The 15,282-nt window shown below is 45.7% G+C and overlaps 1 protein-coding gene across 5 annotated transcripts in view; it reads left to right on the forward strand.

The window, feature by feature from the left end:
- TAF1 (TATA-box binding protein associated factor 1) overlaps nucleotides 1-15,282 on the forward strand; it is a 39,421-nt gene that overhangs the window by 21,870 nt on the left and 2,269 nt on the right. For 3 of the 5 annotated variants that reach the window (XM_031944565.1, XM_031944564.1, XM_031944566.1), the window contains exons 29-35: nucleotides 1,188-1,255; nucleotides 1,579-1,701; nucleotides 5,154-5,246; nucleotides 5,338-5,422; nucleotides 12,517-12,584; nucleotides 12,676-12,792; nucleotides 14,801-14,926. In XM_031944565.1, the coding sequence (XP_031800425.1) occupies nucleotides 1,188-1,255; nucleotides 1,579-1,701; nucleotides 5,154-5,246; nucleotides 5,338-5,422; nucleotides 12,517-12,584; nucleotides 12,676-12,792; nucleotides 14,801-14,926 (680 nt within the window). Of the gene's footprint in view, nucleotides 1-1,187; nucleotides 1,256-1,578; nucleotides 1,702-5,153; nucleotides 5,247-5,337; nucleotides 5,423-6,250; nucleotides 6,398-12,516; nucleotides 12,585-12,675; nucleotides 12,793-14,800; nucleotides 14,936-15,282 lie in introns of those variants that run through there. The other 2 variants (XM_031944568.1, XM_031944567.1) reach the window with 2 other exon arrangements.

The following is a 15,282-nucleotide window of genomic DNA, read 5'->3' on the forward strand; positions in this document are numbered from 1 at the left end:
CTGGTAATCCTCATGACAACTAAAATCACGAGTGAGTCCTTATGTATAAGTAACATCGTTCATTGCAGATTTGAAAAACCATTATCCAATGTTGCTACTAAAGCAGCATGCTGCAGCATTACCATGACCAAGAAGGAAACAGGAGACCTAGTGAGTTAAGAGAGGAGCATCAGTGCTAGAGATTCGGTCTCACTGTGTGGTGCCAAAAGGACAGCTGTTGAAAGCCCACCAAGAGCACCATTTACATGTAATTCTCTACTGGTATACCTATCTTCCTTGGGGGTGGGGGGGGGGGTGTTCTGAAGAAACAGTGCCAGAGCTATGTACTAGTATGAGAGCAGACACACCAACTGCCAGCCTAGCCAACTTCTTGGTCATGTCAAAGAATGGCTGACAAGCAGGCTGGATTTTTATACACTGAGCTAAAGTGGGATGATTGAGATCATAGTACAGAGTGATTCATTCGGAGATATTGGAAAGGCCAGCTTTTTAAGCTGTTATATGCTTTTGTAAATAGTTTGGGACCCAAGCAGTATCTAAAGCAGCAGGGGTTCTGGGCAGTCTGGTGAAGAAGCTATTGGGCTCCTGGAAAAAAATCACATTTTTAAATTTAGCATAGAATACAAAGGATTACAAAGGAAAATGATTCTGGTGATACTCTCTGATGACAATATTAAGAAATAAAAAAAGGCACAAGTTCACAGATCTCAGGTTAAGATCCTCCTATCTAGACCAACTCAGTTTGCAGGAATCACAAATGGGATGAAGGAAAGGCTTTCAGTAAGTCACAAACATCACTGAGCACCCGGCACATCGCCAGGCTTTATCCACGGGGCCTCTAGCTGCAGAGTGCATGTCCTGTGTGCAGGTGCTGCTCGCGGTGTGTTTTTAACAGTAGCCCTTCACGGTCAGAACCGCCATTAGTGCTACTGCCTCCATACCATAGTGAGAAGTAAAAACCAGGCCATGTTGCTAATGCAGAAATGTTTTGCCTGTCTACGTATCTGTAAGAGGTTTTTATTTTTATTGCCTTAATGGGTAGCGGAAGAGGTGAGGGAAGGGAGAGAACTTGAAACTGAGGGGAAAAAACTGAGTTATAAAAAGAAAGAAAGAAATCAGGCCACATTGTGTAGCTCCTGAGGGTTTTGTAACAGTCCTGACTCAGAAATCTCCTGCTACGCTTCTAGGGCCAAAGCATTCACTGACTCAGATCTCTCAGTCCATGCTGGATCTCTGTGATGAAAAACTCAAAGAGGTAAGCCATTGTAATTCTGGGAGGAGGGGGCAATGGGATTGATATGCAGAGAAGGCATATGATGCAGATATGATGCATGATGCAAAACAGAGGGGGGTGGGAAACTGGGAAAGGCAGGAGAGTCAAGCGGGGGGTTAGGGGGGGCGAGCATGGGAAGAGGGACAATGGTGGGGAGGGAGGGGGGGGGAGGGGAGAAGCAATGAATATCAGAAGTCAGCAGGTGCTGTGATGACTGAATGGGGAAAGATCACAGAAGATTAAGAGCAAGTAGGCTGTACACCTGAGCCATTACCATTCTGGATATCCCATAATTTTCCTTTCAGAAAGAAGACAAACTGGCCCGCTTAGAGAAGGCCATTAATCCCCTGTTGGATGACGATGACCAAGTGGCCTTCTCTTTCATTCTGGATAACATCGTCACCCAGAAGATGATGGTGGTCCCAGACGTAGGTGGCCTCTGTTCTAGGCAGTATGAGGATGGTTCAGGGGTCAGGGGCTATAGACCTTATTGTATGTGGGCTTGCTTTAGATGGTTGATTCAACCATAAAGATGATTAGACCATTGGCTAACAACCTCACCCAAACCCAAAGTGGCCTAGGGGGAACACGTGACAGGAGAGGTAGAGGGATTCAGGAACTGATTGAATGACTGGACCAGAAGATGTTGATTAATGGATTGAGTTCAACCTGGAAGGAAGTTGTTAGTGGTGTGCCACATACAGATGAAGGTTGTATCTTCAGCCTCATTCAGTTCAACAGACATCTGTTAAACCCCTACTGTGCGCCAGTTCCTTTGTTAGGAAAAGACAAAGTGCCCTCAAGAAATTTCTATTCTACTGGGGGAAGCAATGTATGTGCTGATAGTAAATGTGAGCTATATGCAAACTAAATACACAAAAGTCATTTCTGAAGGGGCTGGAGGAAATGGAGAAGGAGCTGTTATCTAAGAGAATCAGGAAAGAGCTCCAGGAGGAGGTGGCACCTCTAAGGGCTTTCAGTTGAGCCCTTGAGGGACTTAATGGTCCCAAAAAGCAGAGTTCAGTCTGGAGAACGTTCCAGCTTTGGGGGACACACAGGTGCAAGGTAGAATGTCAAGTATAGAATGTAAAGGCTATGAGGGGGACCATTATGCCATCATGGAGGATGATGAGCGAAGGTAGGAAGTGCTCGCTATGGGCCAAGCCTGGTGCTAAGGCTGGGGGTGTGAAGAGAAAAGGCAGACAGTCCCTGACCTTGAAGGGATCCCATTCTAACAGAGAGGTAATATATAGCAAAGGTTTCAGCAACAAGTCAGATGGAAAGAAAGGGCTCATGGTCCTTAGGCTGGAGCACAGCTCAGGCCTTTCCCCTAATGTCATTTTCACTAATGAAATCATCTCAGTTTCTGCAGGGAAGTCATTAGACAGGGCCAAAGACTTTGGTGGCCAGCACTTTGCTTTCTGGGTCTTAGGCTCCTCCAGGAGCAGTCAGTTTCCAGGCTGCCTCTCCCCAGGGTTTGTTGCCCAGGAGGAAGGCTGAGAGTACAAGGCCGGAAGCATCGCTTTTCTCAAGGCTCTTGGATTCAAGGTCCTCCGTTGTCTCCATTAGGGTCTGATTGGTAGACAAGATGGTGGGGTGCTTTTGATTTCCTTGAGATGTGTTGCCCGTTGTTCCTCTCTCTAAGTGTCTGGCAGCTTCGGTTAGGCTGCTTAACTTGCCGTGAAGGTGGCAGTTGGTGGAGGTGGCTGTCCCCTTCTCTATAGGAGCTGACTTCCTGGCTGAAGGCAGCATGGACGAGGCTGGAAACAGAGCGGTGGTCTGGGATGGTGGGGGGAGGGGTGCTGCCATTCCATTCAATATGCTTATCAGTTACTCGGCACTAGAAGGGTCTTTAGAAGTCATCAGGTGGTAGTCTTCTCATTTTACAGATGAAGAAACTGAGGCCCCAGGAGGTAACATGACTTGCTCAGAGTCACACAGTTAGGAATTGTCTGCAGCAAGGTTTTCCTGACTACTACAACATGCTGCTTCACATAGAGATTGGCAGAGATGGGTAGCTTCTATGTTAATGTTTGTGTATGATAGGAAGCTTGGAGAAATAGCTTATACTGTGACTGAGACAAGATTTAGGGACTCGGTCTAACAGGGCGGAACGGCCTAGCCAGGAATATTGTCCTGCACTTTGGTATAGGATGGGGAAAGAGAATGAAAATGTTCTCGTGCAAAAGATCTGCAGGTTTTCAGTTGACTATAGGATTCATAAGATGCAAAAAAATTGTCAAAAAGACATAATCACTCAAATGAGTTTACATTCTAAGGATGATGGGTACAAAGGAAAGTTCTGGACAAAATTCTCTAGTGAAACTTGAGGAGGAAGAACATTTTTAGATGGGGAAATCAAGGAAGATTACCTGGAGGAACTGGCATCCAAGCTGTGCCTTGAAGGATGAGAAATTAGAAAAGGTGTCCATCAAAAGGGAGTGCATTCCAGGTGGATGTGACCGGGAGGGAATGTGAAGGGGATTCCATGTCAAGTTTGAAGGCACAACTGGAACAGAACCAGGATGAAGGGCTTGTAATAGGGAGATGAGGCTGGAGAGTCAGTTGGTGTTTCTTTTTAAGTGGCAAGAGGGATCTGCTGGGGTTTGTCTTATTTGAGGGAGCCGGAACTGGACCTTTCGGTTATTTTGGCAGATGTGTAAACGGGAGAAAAGGAGAAGGAAGGAAAATTATTTTAGGAGCTATTAGAATTGGCTAATTTGTGCCAAGGGCCTGATGTGCCTATCAAGTGCCGCCTGATGTGCCTATCAAGTGCCGTCTGACGTGCCCTTAGGCCCAAGTAATGGAGGCAGTGTATAATTAGAGCTATGATAGCTCTGTTGTCCTCTGCCCTAGTCAGCCCTCAGCTGGAGTACATACAGGGTTCAGGTCTGGCATCACATTTTATGAGGGCCTTTGATGAGTTGGAGCATGCCCAGGTGGGGGCAATTTGGTAAGAGGGCAGGAAACCAAGTTCTATGAGGAGGAGAAGAGATGACTACACGAAGGGTTGTCATTTGGAAGAACCCTCCCCTACCCAGGCCCTGGCCCTTCATAGTCGGTGTGGCCAGGCCCAGCATTCAGGGTCAAGGAAGGACCTCCAGGGTCATTGCCACGAGTGCGGGAAGGGGGTCTGCAAGGAGAGGGCCTAGTTCCGGTGACTGTGCCACAGAGCGTTCTTTGCCTGTAGAACTAGGACCAGTGGCGGTTAAGTGGAGGGAAAGTTTTTGTCTTAAACCTATGAAGCCAGATGGTTCAGATGGTTCTAGCCATTCCCCAAGTAGAGCTGGCCACTTTGTGTTATAGTCAGGTCCCTATCACTGCAAGTGTTCAAGTAGCCAGATGACCACTTAGCAGAGATGTTGTTCTAAAAATCCTTACTTCAGGGAGGAAGGGAGTGAGGCAGTCTCCAAAATCCCTTCTGTTGCTGCGATTCCAGGATTCTTCCTGATTTCTTGGAATATAGAGAGCGTGTGAGTGGAGGACAGGGGTTCCTGCCACGTGGTTGGCCCCCTCTGAGGCACATAGCTCTTCCGTGGTAGTCCTGATGGGCAGTTTTTATGGCTCTTAGCAGAAAATCGTCCGTGACAATCTGACAAGCAGCTAGTATCCCAATGGAGAGACTTCCACCAGAGACTGCCTTGATTGAACATTGCTCTGGTACTGATGAACTAGGTTCCTTCCCCCTTTCCCTTGTGCCTCTTAGTTCGTGGGGCTGTTCATTCTGAGCATCTGCTCTTTAGAAATCCAAAACTAAGCTGGAGGACGATTCTCTGGTTTGACCATGAGAGGAGGGGTGGTCAAGACTAACAGAAGAGCAGTAGGTCAGGCCAATGTAAAGTAGGTTGCTTCGAGTTACTCGTTTTTCTCTTTCCTCTAGTCTTGGCCATTTCATCACCCTGTAAATAAGAAGTTTGTTCCAGATTATTATAAAGTAATTGTCAATCCAATGGATTTGGAAACCATCCGCAAGGTAAGGAGGAGGGGGATTTGAGATGGCAAGATACCTTGGGAACTTCCTGCTTCTAAGTATGTATCTAACTGTTTGGTTCTTCTAATTATAGAATATTTCTAAGCACAAGTATCAGAATCGGGATGCCTTCCTGGATGATGTAAACCTTATCCTAGCCAACAGCGTCAAGTATAATGGTAAGTTTTTCTAGGGGCTTTCCTGGGAGATGGGAGGACTCAGCTGTTCCCTGATCTCTTTGGGACCCAGAGTTCTATTGCTAGAGATGGGCAGAACTTCTGAACCCCCTGAATGTGGGACTCGGATCAGCAGACCAAGATAGCCTTGTTTCTGGCTGGCCCTCTCTGGTTGAGGAGGGAATGGCTTTGCTCCTGAATGCTTGTCTTGCTTAGTGAAAGTCAGAAATCAGAATGGTTCTTGATGGCCCTGCCTCAGCATCACCTGAGGTCCCTTCTGAACCATCCCCCCCCCCCCCCCCCCCCCCCCCCCTTGAAATATTTAATGAATGGCATGGCCAAGTGGACTGCTCTGGGATCAATGTGGCCACGTCATCTTGAGTGTGACCCACTCTTTAGGTGAGGGTTACTGCAGAGCCTGCCAAGGATAAAAAAGAGTGTCCTCTGAAAACCTATTTTAGGAACTGCCAAAGCCATCTTGCCCCACATTTACTCATAAAGAGATACTTGTAAAAATGGCCAGGGAAGATGCCCTCAAAAGTGCAGCTTAGAGTTGAAGATTCTGGCTGAGACGGCAGGGAAAAATGGGAGGTTCCCCCCCCCCCCCCCCCCCCCACGAATCCCCTGGGGAGCCACCCCATCCCCACCCTCCATGGATCCTGTGAGCCCTGCTCCCTCCTGCTATGCTTTTTTGTGAACTTTCACAGATAGGTAGAAACTAAAGGCAGCCCAGGGTGGCAGTTTTGTAAAAATCAGAAATCCAAAGCTAACCTGAATGCCACGTATTGTCAGTATCCTGGTTTCTTTTATTCTCTTCCGTGTCCTCGCTAGGATGTCAGCTTCCTCTAGACGTTGTGGGGGCGTTTACCTTATTGGCTTCCATGAGCTTGCCTTTGGTAGTCGGCTGTCTGATGGGCTTTGGAAAGACCTGTTAATAAATTTAACAAAACCAATAAAAGGTTGGTAATCCCTCCTTCAAGAGTTATATCAAAAAAAAAAAAAAAAAAAAGGCAGCTGTATTTTCTTAGCTGAGTGTTAGGGGCAAAGGTTGGAATCCTGAAAGGGAGCCGAGTGAGCGAATGACCTCACGTCAGTCAGACCCCCTCATGACTTGGGACAGTTTTTCCCCAGAGTTATCACAGGTTAGCTTAACCCGCCCGACAGTCCCCAAATCCTACCCCTGCTTAGGGAGGAGAATTCAGCCATCCATTCCAAGAAACCTGTCGGTTCACACAGTTGTGTCACATGTGAATCTTTGTTTTTCCAACTACACACGGGGCTCATCCATTTTGTAGCAGTTTTTTGGTTAACTCCAAGAATCCAGATGATCACTGAAATATGAGATTATCAGAAGTCATTGAGCTCTCAATTAAGCATCTGTGAAGTGCCTACTATGAGCTGAGCTCTGTGCTGTGTATGTACTGGGGATACAAAGACCAAGAGGAAACAGTTCCTGCCCTCGGGGAACTTCCACTCCATTGAGCCCATGGCTACAGAGACAATCAGTAGGTGGCCATTCTTGGCAAGAGCTTTGCTTCTGAAGATAGTCCAACTCTGTTCACTGGGCTTAAGGAAATGCGTCATAATCATAACCCTAACTCGGGGATCCCCAAGAAGTAGGAATGCTCCCCTAATATGTAAGAACCCAGATTTTGGGAACAAACAGTGGTGATAACCCCCTTCTTCCCTCTTCCCCCCCAAATTTGGGACAGCTGGGAACTGTTCAGGACAAGCACAAAGGTCTGTGGCTTCATCAGTGAGTCTCCTGTTGCTGCTCCCTAACCCAGGTTGGCCATATATATATGTTCGGCATCCCCGCCTTTGAAGCTGGTGCTAGTATCTTGAATTTACTGATAAGGAGACTGAGGCATGGAACTTTCTGAGTGACTTGCTAGTCGGAGGCTGGGTTCAAACTCAGGTTTTCTTCAAGTCCCGCAATCGGTGCAGTGGCTGCACTGCTTAGTGTAGGATCTAAATTTGCCTCGTTACGATTTTAGGAGATGATCTTATTTTTTATTAGGTGTTTTTGGGGAGGGGGGTCATTTCCTCGGATGGCCCTTTGCTAGGCTAGGCCTCTGCTGTCAGACCCTTTGAGTGCTCGGGAACCTTTCCAAGCCAGCCCCCAGGGCACACCTCAGCAGGCCCATCACCAACTTTTTCTTTTGAAGTGGAAGAGCCCAGGAACTTCCATCTGCTTCTTGAGATTCCCCTCATAGACCTGAGAATTAATTAGGGAGCCTATTAAAGGGCAGACGGGAAGCACACCCAGTATGAACGTGTCGCCCTAAATTAACACGGACTCCAAAAACTAAAAGGGCCCTTAACACCATGTAGCCCCAAGGAAAAGGGAGTCCCTGAGATGGCTCCGGGGCCCCCCCATTGGAGCATTGGAACAGAGGTTCTCTGGCTATAAATCCTGCCCTCCGCTCTATCACTCAGAGTCCCCTTCCTCTTTGTTCATGCACAAATTTCCTTGGAAAGATTGTAAATAGCTACTTAGCCCTTACAAGCTCCAGTGGATAAGGTTTTCAACAATGTAACATCCTTTTTGATAGCCCCTAGCATGTGTGCAACATTTGAAACAAACTGATCCTTAAATCCACTCAGACTTGGAGCAAGGTCACTTTAACCAAAAGAAATACAGTGTTGCAGGAAAAGGGCAGTTTGGCACTCAGAGCCACTTCATGGCGTTTTGTGCCAAGAGAAATTACATTTCTGACTCCCGTCTTCTTACGGTAACTTCAATGACTGTTTCTGAGCTCCTTTCATTACTAGGGGAAGCTCCCTTTCAGGGAAGACCTTCAGCCATTGTAAACAGGCACCCCTTGGGTACAATGTAGTTTTCCGAACTTGCCTTGGGAGGCTAAGAACGGGGCACCAGAGAACCTGAAGCCAGACCTTCCTAACCCTTTGGAGTCAAGATTTTTCAAAATGGCATGCCAGAGCTCCTTTGAGTTTTTGGTTTTTTGAAGGTCAAATAGAGAGGTGACCCATGCTTCAGCTTTCCCCATTTGTTCTACCCAATGAACTAGTAAACTGTATTGAACTAAATTAATCCCAATTTTGAGTCCAGACGATTTCCTTCCAGCAATGAGTTACAAAGGACGAGGGTTATGTGGCCAGATTTTGGTTTGTTTTTTTTTTGATTAATGTGATATTTAAAGCACACCTGGGATATTTAAAACACACTGGGATAATTCCGGCTTTGGTTTGAGGTAGCTGTGAAGGGGCCAGAGTCCCTTGCTGAGTGAGGGCTGGCTAGATGGCCAAACAAAAGAACCTATTGGTCTTTGAATAACTCAATTTAGGTTGGATGTGAAACAGATCACATTTTTTTCTTTTAATGAAACAGTATTGGGATTTCCATCACCATGTTAAGCTACTGGCCAGGGGAAGTTATTATGTGGTTTCCATTTAGCAGGGCAGCTAGGAGAGCAGTGGATAGAGGCCTAGTTTAAAGCAAGTTCAAGTTTCTAAAGGAGGTTCCAAACACATGGCTACTGACAGTTCATGTTTTGCAGAAGCCCTTCAAGTGTGTCCCAGGTGTAGATTCTATACCCTCATGACAGGTTCGAACTATTCCCCAGGCCCAGATTTGTGCATGTGGTGCTTTTAGCTCTTGTTCAGGAGGCCTGATGTCTTTATTTGAGAACCCCGGGTTCTTTGCACTTGACCCACATTCTATGTAATAATATCACTCGGGATGTGTCTGCCTTTCCCCCAGTCTCTCCAATCACTTGATAGCCTTTCTGAGACTAGTTGTTATAAGGCCAAAGAATTATGAGGCTCCATTTCTTAGGACACGGCCAAGGGAATTTATCTGCTGTAATTTCTGTGAGAATTTGCTGGGTAGATTTCTGACGAGCACTGAAGAAGTCCATATGGTTAATCCTTAAATATAATCTCTGAAAAAAACATGATGAATGTCTACAAAAATACATCTCTCCCACACCTTTACCTGTCAGAGTGTTGCTCCATTTTTGTCTTGGCATAGGAGAAGGAGGGGGAGGAGGAGGCGGAGGAAGAAAATAATCATTTGTATATGGCACTTTTATGGTTTCCAAAGTATTTTACATATATTACCTCATTTGATCCTCACCACCCCGTGAAGCATGTTATCGTCCTCATTTTACAGAGGCTGAATGACTTGGCCAGGGTCACACTGCTACTGAGTTTCTGAGACAGGATTTCTATTCAGATCCTCCTGACTCCAAGCCCAGTACTCTATTTGTTGCATCATTTGATGCCTCTCATTGAGGTTAACTGTCTTAGGAGAAAGGACCTTAGGTAATACTATTTGAGGAATGGTTTTTATAATTGGATTAATGGAACAACATATAATAACAAAGGCCAATTATTTAGATAAGGGAGTTGACAAAATCCCCAAATTCTGTTGAGGAAGTGTCAGGACTAGAGTTTCCTGGAAGTTTGTCTCAGTAAGTCACGGAGCAGGATCTGGGGGTTTGTTTGAGGAGCAGGAAGGATCACATCTTTGCCTATCATATATGAAAGTGTCTTAGAGAGAGGTCTTAATCTTATTCTCCCTGGTCATATAGTCCATTGTTGGCTCCAACTCAGGGTAGCCAGAAGTGTTTTTCTTAACTAAAGCCTTCCAGATCACTTATTGATGATGCTTGTCCCTCTGACTAGAAGCACAGAGAATGTTTGTAACGGTCCTTTTTAATCTTGTTTTATTTTGGTGACATTGCTGTCAAGGGAAATTTGGAGAAAATGAGGTTTAGTTCTGAGGGAACCCAGCTTCCTAGACTGTTATCAGGGTTGCCAGTTGATCTGAGGCAGCTTTTTAAGGAGGATTATTAATTTCTTCAGCAATCCGGGGTTGCTTTTGGGCCATGGCTTAACAAGAAAGAAAAAGACAGAGATCATGTACATTCCCCTGTATCTTCAACCACAAAGCAGTCCATCCCTCGTCACCAAAATATTGAAAGTGCAGGGTTTCCCTCTTTGGTACTGGGGGTGAAGGCAGACAAATAACTATTGAATTTAGAGAGTAGTGTTTGAAATCATACAGAAAGTTAATTTTCATTCTAACAGTTGGACACTCCCAGATGAGGAGTGACCAAGTGCTGCCAACTGGTAATGATGAGGTTCCCTCACTTGATCAGCCAGTACCATACCCTCTAAGCTACTTAGTAGCAGACTAGCCACTACTATTGCCCTCTAGGCTACTTAGTGGCAGACACAGACACTTCCATAATTCCTTAGAATTAAGTTGTTATCCTAGACCTGGCTAGGGCCAGAGCTGATTAAGGATTTCTTGTGTGCTTGGGAAACCACAACAGTAAAACCATAACAATTTTTGTTTTAAACAAATAGGCCACATATCTCCAGACCTGAATTGGCTAAAACTTTGACTTGCCATTATGGCCATTCTTCTTAAAGGCAAAGTCATTATTTTACATAGGTTTAGGAGATAATGTAATGTTCGTTTACTTATTTTGGTGACCAGAAGGTATTCCGTGCAGCTATTTTAAACATTCCCCCACTGCAAACTCAAATTTACTTCCCTTGGGAAAAAATCGTTGGAGATCGTTGATAATGTGGTCACCATTTTTCATATAGCGACTTTTAACTTAGGGAGTTAACAAATACACTTTGGCTTCCGCTCAGTAGTTTTTTCCAGGGTCCTGATGGGCCCAGGCAGTCTCGGTGTATCTTGTAGTTCACTTTCTCCATTCGATCTGTCCTTCATTCGAGCTGTGAAGCCCACAACTAAACCCAGCATTCTAGTCAGCACCAAGAAAGTCAAGGGATCACTTCTAGCTTTCCCTGCCCTTTGTCTCATGGCTCCGAATAGTTTACAAACTCCGCTACTGTTTTCCTCTTCCAAAACATCTAATCCCAATTTGCACATGGTAAATTAAGTAAGTGAAAGTAGCTGTGGGCCCCTGCATTCTTGTGAGCTTAGAATATCTAAGACTGCCAAGTGAAAACATTAATGAAGACCTACAGGTATAGGAACAAATGTGTAAATAGGTACTCTTTGACATTAGAAAGGCTTAAGTGGCTTTACTGGGGTGATAAGTGAAGTCCTGGGAATTGCATATCTGGGGCCGGGGGATGGAAGAGGAATCTTCCCACCTCATTTCCAATTAGGGTTTCTTGGAGGAGATGGCATTTTAGAAAGCTTTTGGATGGAAAGGAAAGGATTTGGCAAGCTGCGTCCAAACACATTTCCATGTTAGAAATGAGGGATTTGAGCTACAGAGAAGTCGAGCTATGTGTAGAGTCCCAATTTCCTCTCTCACTGGCCAGGGCTTCATTCCCTCTTTGGATCTGACTCAAGCAGTAGAGATAACAATGCTAGGAGAGCCTCCTGGCTGCACTGAGCCTTGTGGGAGAACCACATTAGGCTTTCACTGTCAAAGGGCAAGTGTCTCTTAATTATCCTCTTACCCTCCCAAGTTTTTGAGGGCCCGTTGGCCAAAAGAGGTGAGGACCCTGCAGGTTCCTGAATTGTTTAGCTTCTCGTCTCACTCGGAGTGTTCCTCCTCTGATGTGATTCTGGCTCCACTGGCCCTGGGGAATCATTGCCTCGAGAACTGATGGCATTGTCCTGTCTTTTGGGTTGGTGTTAGGACAGAGTTCCAACAGACATGGTTCAGTGGATCTGGAAGATTCTTAAAATCTTTCAAAGGCTATCCTCTTCTCAGAGGAGTTTCTGACCAGAGGATTTGAGGTTCACACACACATACGATCTCTCTCGTTTCTTGCTCTGATAAATATTGGAGTCCAATTCAGCAATGATCAATCTAGGCAGATATTCCTGTCCTTTTGAGTGACAGGAAGCATCCACACTCAAATGGAGAATTTTGTTAGTTGTCAAGCACCTCCAAATAGTAAAGCTAAATGCCATGCTTGAGGTCAGAGGCTCACAGAGTTAGGGGCTGATGGGATCCCAGGGGTCCTTTAGTCCAATTGTTTGGATAGAGGAGGAAACAGGCCCTGAGAGGAAAACTGAGAAGGTCCCAAAAGTAGTTAGTGGCAGAGGGTACTGAGACAATGATGTGGTGCTGGTGGTGATTTGAGTGCACTGATGAGAGCCAACATTACAGCTTTGTCCTTTGTGGTTACAGGTTCTGATAGTCAATACACCAAAACTGCTCAGGAGATCGTGAACATCTGTCACCAGACTTTGGCGGAGGTAGGGGCCAAGTTTGTTTCCCTGGCACTCAGCTGGGAAAAGGGTTTGACATTCTTAAGGTACTGAAGTACATTTGGATTGATTTTTCTAGTATGATGAACACTTGACCCAGCTTGAGAAAGACATCTGTACAGCTAAGGAAGCAGCTTTGGAAGAGGCCGATTTAGAAAGTCTCGATCCGATGACTCCAGGGCCTTATACTCCACAGGTGAGTGAGGAATCCTCTAGATTTTGAACTGACTGGCCTTGGACTCAATCTCCTCCCTCCCTCCCTCCCCCTCCTCCCCCCTTCTCTCTCTCTCTCTTTAATTATAATAACTTTTTATTGACAGAACTCATGCCAGGGTAATTTTTTACAACATTATCCCTTGTACTCACTTCTGTTCCGATTTTTCCCCTCTCTCCCTCCACCCCCTCCCCTAGATGGCAAGCAGTCCTATACATGTTAAATATGTCGCAGTATATCCTAGATATGATATATGTGTGCAGAACCAAACAGTTCTCTTGTTGCTCAGGGAGAATTGGATTCAGAAGGTAGAAATAACCCGGGAAGAAAAACAAAAATGCAAACAGTTTACATTGATTTCCTAGTGTTCTTTCTTTGGGTGTAGCTGCTTCTGTCCATCATTGATCAATTGAAACTGAGTTAGGTCTCTTTGTCGAAGAAATCCACTTCCATCAGGGTACATCCTCATACAGTATCGTTGTTGACGTATATAATGATCTGGTTCTGCTCATTTCACTCAGCATCAGTTCATGTAAGTCTCTCCAATCCGATCTGTCTTCATCCTGCTGGTCATTTCTTACAGAACAATAATATTCCATCACATTCATATACCACAATTTACCCAACCATTCTCCAATTGATGGGCATCCATTCATTTTCCACTTTCTAGCCACTACAAAGAGGGCTTCCACAAACTCAAATCTCCTGTCTTTGTTCCTGTCTGTTTTCTGGTCTTCAAGGCCAGGCTAAGTGAGTGCTTTGGTTGATGGCGATCTTGCTGAAATGCAAAGATGGCAACTATGGGGCTTGTGGGTAAAGAGGGGTTCTGCTTTCCAATGTGTATTGTTGGAGGCTGCCGGCCTCATAGCTGCTTGCTCGGACCAGAGCCTCTTCCTCGAGATTGTCCCTGGATTGGGTTATTTTCTGCTCTCTTATGAGAATTTTCTTTAGGACCTTTCCTGAGGAGACGAGCTTGGTGGCTGTGGGGCTGGGCCATCCTGCTCTTGAACCCTCTGGGTCTCCCCCCATCTCCCTTCTCTATGAGAACTGCACCCTTGCTTTTTTTCTCTCAGCCTGAGCCCCGGGCGTCTCGGTCACGTGGGGATGAAGGTGATCCACTCCTCTTATTTTGACTCATCCTCGGCTATACTTAGCTGAGCTGTAATGCCAGGAGGCTGGCATACTGGGAGGGTAGGAATTAGCAGAGTTATGTTGGCTCTCCTTCTGGAGTCTTTTAAAGAGTTATTTTAAGTTTCTGCTGGCTTTCTAGAGGCTTGATTATACTTTAAAAGAAATTGGTGGGGCTGCTAGGTGCCATGGTGGATAGAGCACCAGTGCCCAAGTCGGGAGGACGCGAGTTTAAATGCAGCCTCACTTAATAGCTATGTGACCCTGAGAAAGTCACTATTAACCCCTTATTGCCTCCAAGAGAGAAGGGGGGAGAAGAGAAAGAAAGAAATTGGTTACACTGGTTCATTTATTTACACCGATTATTGGTGGTTTTTTTTTTTTTTTTAAACTCTTTGCAAAGCTCACCAGGAATTCTTTTTCTTATTCTGTCCAAGTTGCCCTCTGTTTCCGTCTTTTTTTTTTTTTTTTTTTGGTACTATCCAAAAGAGCCCCTAAAAAGGATTCCATGTTCTCGTGTGTGTTGAAATGGCATATCCAAATGGTGTCAGTCAGCCCTGACCCCACAGACTTAGAAGAAAGGGAAGGCGGGAGGTGATGTTCCGAGCCAGAGCCCCGCCCTGATGCTGCCCATCTTGCTTATGGCCCTTTGGGTGTGCATCAGATCCCCTCCCAAGAATGGGCTCCAAGCCCTGCGGACTTTGAAGGGCTTCCACCCCTGGCTTTCCTTTTACTGTGATTCCCTTTAGAATCAGGCTGCCACGTCTTTTTCTTCTGAGAAGGCGCTAGGTGTCAGGTTCTCTTCAATTTTTCTTACTTTCCCCTCCTAAAGAAATGTTACAGGATGTGTTTTGTACCACAGCCTCCTGACCTTTACGATACAAACACATCTCTAAGTATGTCTCGAGATGCCTCGGTATACCAAGATGAAAGCAACATGTCTGCCATGGACACACCGACGACGACCCCAGAGAAGCAGGGGGCACAGGTGAGGATGGTTCCCTTCTAGAAATGGGTTGTTAGCCATGGTAGGCCTCTACCTCTAGCCTTTTGGTTCTCTGCAAAGAAGGCCTGAACCGTGGACAGAAAAGTGGCAGGACACATGACTCCCTTCTCCACCGACAGAGTCAGGTCCCGGGTCCCATATAGATCCCATAGCAGAAATGCAAGTGATATTTGGATTTGCAAAAAGTGTCTCATCATCGGAGTGACCTGATGCATGGCTCAAGGAAATGCTATAATTTGGTTTCTTTCTTAGGGAAGAACAGACTCGGGGGAAGACCCACCTAGTTTCCAGAGCTGACTGGAAACAATATTCTCTGTAGGTGGCAGGAGGCCAGGAAT

The sequence above is a fragment of the Sarcophilus harrisii genome, chromosome X, assembly GCF_902635505.1.
Source record: "Sarcophilus harrisii chromosome X, mSarHar1.11, whole genome shotgun sequence".
In the NCBI taxonomy this organism is placed as follows: domain Eukaryota; kingdom Metazoa; phylum Chordata; class Mammalia; order Dasyuromorphia; family Dasyuridae; genus Sarcophilus; species Sarcophilus harrisii.